The sequence below is a fragment of the Schistocerca nitens genome, chromosome 1, assembly GCF_023898315.1.
Source record: "Schistocerca nitens isolate TAMUIC-IGC-003100 chromosome 1, iqSchNite1.1, whole genome shotgun sequence".
NCBI classification, from domain to species: domain Eukaryota; kingdom Metazoa; phylum Arthropoda; class Insecta; order Orthoptera; family Acrididae; genus Schistocerca; species Schistocerca nitens.
Genome location: NC_064614.1, coordinates 1,132,434,892 through 1,132,439,380, shown reverse-complemented (window position 1 = coordinate 1,132,439,380; position 4,489 = coordinate 1,132,434,892). Strand labels below are relative to the sequence as shown.

At 43.1% G+C, this 4,489-nt stretch overlaps 1 protein-coding gene across 1 annotated transcript; it reads left to right on the top strand.

The window, feature by feature from the left end:
• The first annotated feature begins 2,542 nt into the window (after positions 1 to 2,542).
• Positions 2,543 to 3,139, top strand: LOC126232416 (piggyBac transposable element-derived protein 4-like). Its single transcript, XM_049942698.1, has one exon. It carries the CDS (start codon positions 2,543 to 2,545, stop codon positions 3,137 to 3,139), a length of 597 nt encoding a protein of 198 aa, XP_049798655.1.
• The last annotated feature ends 1,350 nt before the right edge of the window (positions 3,140 to 4,489 follow it).

The following is a 4,489-nucleotide window of genomic DNA, read 5'->3' as shown; positions in this document are numbered from 1 at the left end:
CGTGCACTATTCAGTGTCCCCTCGACGATCACCAGTGGTGTACGGCCAGTGTAGGAGATCGCTCCCCACACCATGATGCCGGGTGTTGGCCCTGTGTGCCTCGGTCGTATGCAGTCCTGATTGTGGCGCTCACCTGCACGGCGCCAAACACGCATACGACCATCATTGGCACCAAGGCAGAAGCGACTCTCATCGCTGAAGACGACACGTCTCCATTCATCCCTCCATTCACGCCTGTCGCGACACCACTGGAGGCGGGCTGCACGATGTTGGGGCGTGAGCGGAAGACGGCCTAACGGTGTGCGGGACCGTAGCCCAGCTTCATGGAGACGGTTGCGAATGGTCCTCGCCGATACCCCAGGAGCAACAGTGTCCCTAATTTGCTGGGAAGTGGCGGTGCGTTCCCCTACGGCACTGCGTAGGATCCTACGGTCTTGGCGTGCATCCGTGCGTCGCTGCGGTCCGGTCCCAGGTCGACGGGCACGTGCACCTTCCGCCGACCACTGGCGACAACATCGATGTACTGTGGAGACCTCACGCCCCACGTGTTGAGCAATTCGGCGGTACGTCCACCCGGCCTCCCGCATGCCCACTATACGCCCTCGCTCAATGTCCGTCAACTGCACATACGGTTCACGTCCACGCTGTCGCGGCATGCTACCAGTGTTAAAGACTGCGATGGAGCTCCGTATGCCACGGCAAACTGGCTGACACTGACGGCGGCGGTGCACAAATGCTGCGCAGCTAGCGCCATTCGACGGCCAACACCGCGGTTCCTGGTGTGTCCGCTGTGCCGTGCGTGTGATCATTGCTTGTACAGCCCTCTCGCAGTGTCCGGAGCAAGTATGGTGGGTCTGACACACCGGTGTCAATGTGTTCTTTTTTCCATTTCCAGGAGTGTATTTTCTATAGTGCTCGTGACTCAACCGTCAGTTGGAAACGTTCCCAACAATAAATAAGAATGTGAAATTTGTACTTCGTGTAAATAAGTGTGAAACTTTGATCAACTATTGCAGTTACCTAAATATTAATTCTCTCTTTTATTCTAACCTTGTTATTCATACAGGGGATGAACATAGTGTATAATTAATGCTGTGGCATAATACCTGCAGGTGGCGGTAAGAGGCTCAGAATCTATTTTGAAAAAAAAAAAAAATTGAAGCTGTTGATGTAGTCAGTGCATAATCCAAACCACAATTATGAAAATTTGTGGTAAGTTCTTATGGGAGGAAACTGGTGAGGTTATCGGTCCCTAGGCTTACACACTACTTACTCTAACTTAAACTAACTTATGCTAAGGACAACACACACACCCATGCCCGAAGGAGGAGTCGAACCTCCAACGGGGAGAGCCGCGTGAACCGTGACAAGACGCCCTAGACCACGCGGCTATCACGCGCAGCAACAGCTCGAGAGAAACTGCACTTGCACACAACTATATGCATTTCAAGGCCAGTTCCACTGAGGAAGACCGCACAATTAAATTTTAATATTGCCACTAGAAGTGTACCTATGCGACCTTCACATGTATGCAGTCCACAAGAATATTTTCATATGTTTCTTGGAAGGGAAATGTTGGACATTATTGTTGAGGAGTCAAACAGACTATCCATTCAGAAAAAGTCCTGCAAAAGGGCTGAAACGTAACAGACAAGAATTACAAATTTTAATAGGAATGGTGTTCTTTATGTCTGTGATTGGACTCCCTTCTACTAGAGAATACTGGAATCCTGATACTAGAGTTTCCATTGTGGCTGATTGAATGCGTGTAAATCACTTTGAACAAATAAAAGGTAACACACATTTTGCTGATAATTTAAAAACAATACCCGAAGGAGAGCCAGGATATGATCCTATGTACAAAATTAGAAGCCTTATTGAGCATAATGTTTCTAAGAGTAAAGTGCTACCGAAGTCGGAAAAATTCAGCCTTGACGAGTAGACTTAATCATTCAAAGGGCGTCATTCAATGAAACAGTACAATCAAAAAACCAAAGAGATGTGACTACAGAATGTTTTTTCTGTGTGATGTGAATGGTTTAGTATACAACTACGAACTGTATACTGGCAAAATTAACCAAAATGAACATCTTCCTGACATAGGCTCAAATGGCTCTGAGCACAATGGGACTTAACATCTGTGGTCATCAGTCCCCTAGAACTTAGAACTACTTAAACCTAACTAACCTAAGGACATCACACACATCCATGCCCGAGGCAGGATTCGAACCTGCGACCGTAGTAGTCGCGCGGTTCCGGACTGAGCGCCTGAACCGCTAGACCACCGCGGCCGGCTCTTCCTGACATAGGACCCAGTGGAAATGTTGTGATAAGGCTAGGGAGTGTAATAGCCAAGTACAATAATAATAAAATATTTTTTGACAACTGGTTTTGTAGTTTAGATCTGGAAATGAAACTGGCAGAAAGAGGAATCTACAACCTAGGCACTGTTCGTTCCAATCGTCCAAGGGAATGTGTGTTCGTCTCTGACAAGAAAATGAAGTGATCTGGAAAAGGTGCAACAGATGAAAGACAGTATTCCATGGGAGATGTGCAGTATTCTGCTGTAAAGTGGCGTGACAACAAATTTGTAACTTTCCTCAGCAATTTTGTGGGAGCAAATCCAATGACTGAAGCAGAAATATTTGACAAGAAGTTGAAGAAGTCAGTCAAAGTGTCTTGTCCCAAGCCAGTAGTAGAGTATAATCAGTTCATAGGAGGTGTAGATCTTGTGGATTCAGTTCTAGCATTGTATAGGATCCAGATACGTTCCAAAAATGGTATCACAGAATATTTTTTTCATATTCTAGACCTGATTATAGTGAATGTTTGGTTTCTTTACAGAAGAGATGCACTATCAAGTGGAATGCATTGGAAAAGCATGCTTGCTTTAGCAGAGTTCAAGAAGGTCATAGGTAGATGTTTGTTGTTCCAGGGGAAAAGTGAGGCAAGAAAGCAAGAAAAACCTAAAAGTAATTCCATTGAGAGAGCCTACATGGCGAAGAAGAAGAAAGGACCAACAGCTGCACTGCCTGCAAAAGATATGCGGCTAGATGGCATAGGAAATTTGCCTATTATGGATGTCAAAGGAAGGCGCAAAGTTCCATCATGCAATGGAATTGTGGGAATGAAATGTTGAAATGCAAGGTGCATTTATGTTCCACTGCAAATAATAACTGTTTTCTGAAATTTCACACTGAGTGATGAATGAGATATCGAATTGTTAAATAATATGACAAAATATTTAAAAAAACAGAAAAGTAACAGTTGTTCACCTGAAACTATTCGTAAATGTATGTAGAATCACAATTGTGCATATTTCCTAAGTCATTTTATACATGTACGTAAATAAAAATGTTGTGGGTCTTCTGGGAAGTGTGTTGACATACACATGGTGTTGCCATATGGCAACAAACTAAAATATTGACTAAATCAAAATTACATCAAAATTTCGATGTTTAACCTATTATACAATATTTTGTGTGTCAGACCGTACCCCAGATATGTTTTTCATTTGAAACTGGTTTGCTAAAAACAAAAATCATGCAATAGAGGGTTAATAGGTTGGTTGGTTGGTTTGGGGAAGGAGACCAGACAGCGTGGTCATCGGTCTCGTCGGATTAGGGAAGGATGGGGAAGGAAGTCGGCCGTGCCCTTTCAGAGGAACCATCCCGGCATTTACCTGGAGTGATTTAGGGAAATCACAGAGGGTTAATAGTGTTTTGACAGAATTACTAGGTCGAGTAGGTCACATGTGGCAACAATTTCTTAATGTGAAAAGTATCAAGACGTACTAGACTTCGGAGTGCTCATTAAACAAATGGTTTACACATAAAGGTCGATTCACGTTGGATGTCTACGAGACGGAACGGTAGGCGAAGTCACCATCTAGTTCAGTGCTGCGTGGCGAAGGTGTACTGTAAGGTACCATCTGTGAAACTGAAATTCGGAACAGCGTATTTAAATCAAGGAACCAGAAATGACAGAGCCTATTAATGACCAAAACAAACTTCATGAGAGATGTCCTACACAAAGATTATATGGTGAATGTTCCACATTGCTGAGAAGTGGGAGAATGGGAAAAGTGACATCGACACATTTAAAATCGTCGACATGAAAGCGCTAGAGGAAATATGTACCTCAAAAGAAAGCAAACAATGTTTAGAACACAACATGTAAAGACTTATTACCTTACCTAATCTGTTTTATTTTATTTCAAGGTCCCAATTAACATTAAAAACACCTATATTTTTATCCTACAAAAGATCTGACCTTTTTTACTGTTAGAGAAAGATTTTTGAATGAAAATTGTTTCATGTATTTGTGTTGCTATTTTTGCATATTGTTGGCTTTTTCGTTGTTCTGATATTTTACAGCTTACACAATTCTTCGTTTTCAGACATTTGGCCTTTCTTTTGTAGAAAAGGTGGAAAAACACCCACACGAAATTGTGCAAATCCTTCTGGAACTTTCGCACAGTGTCATGGAA

Coding starts and splice junctions, on each gene's coding strand:
- LOC126232416 (XM_049942698.1), top strand. CDS start 2,543: ATGGGAGATGTGCAGTATTCTGCTGTAAAGTGGCGTGACAACAAATTT.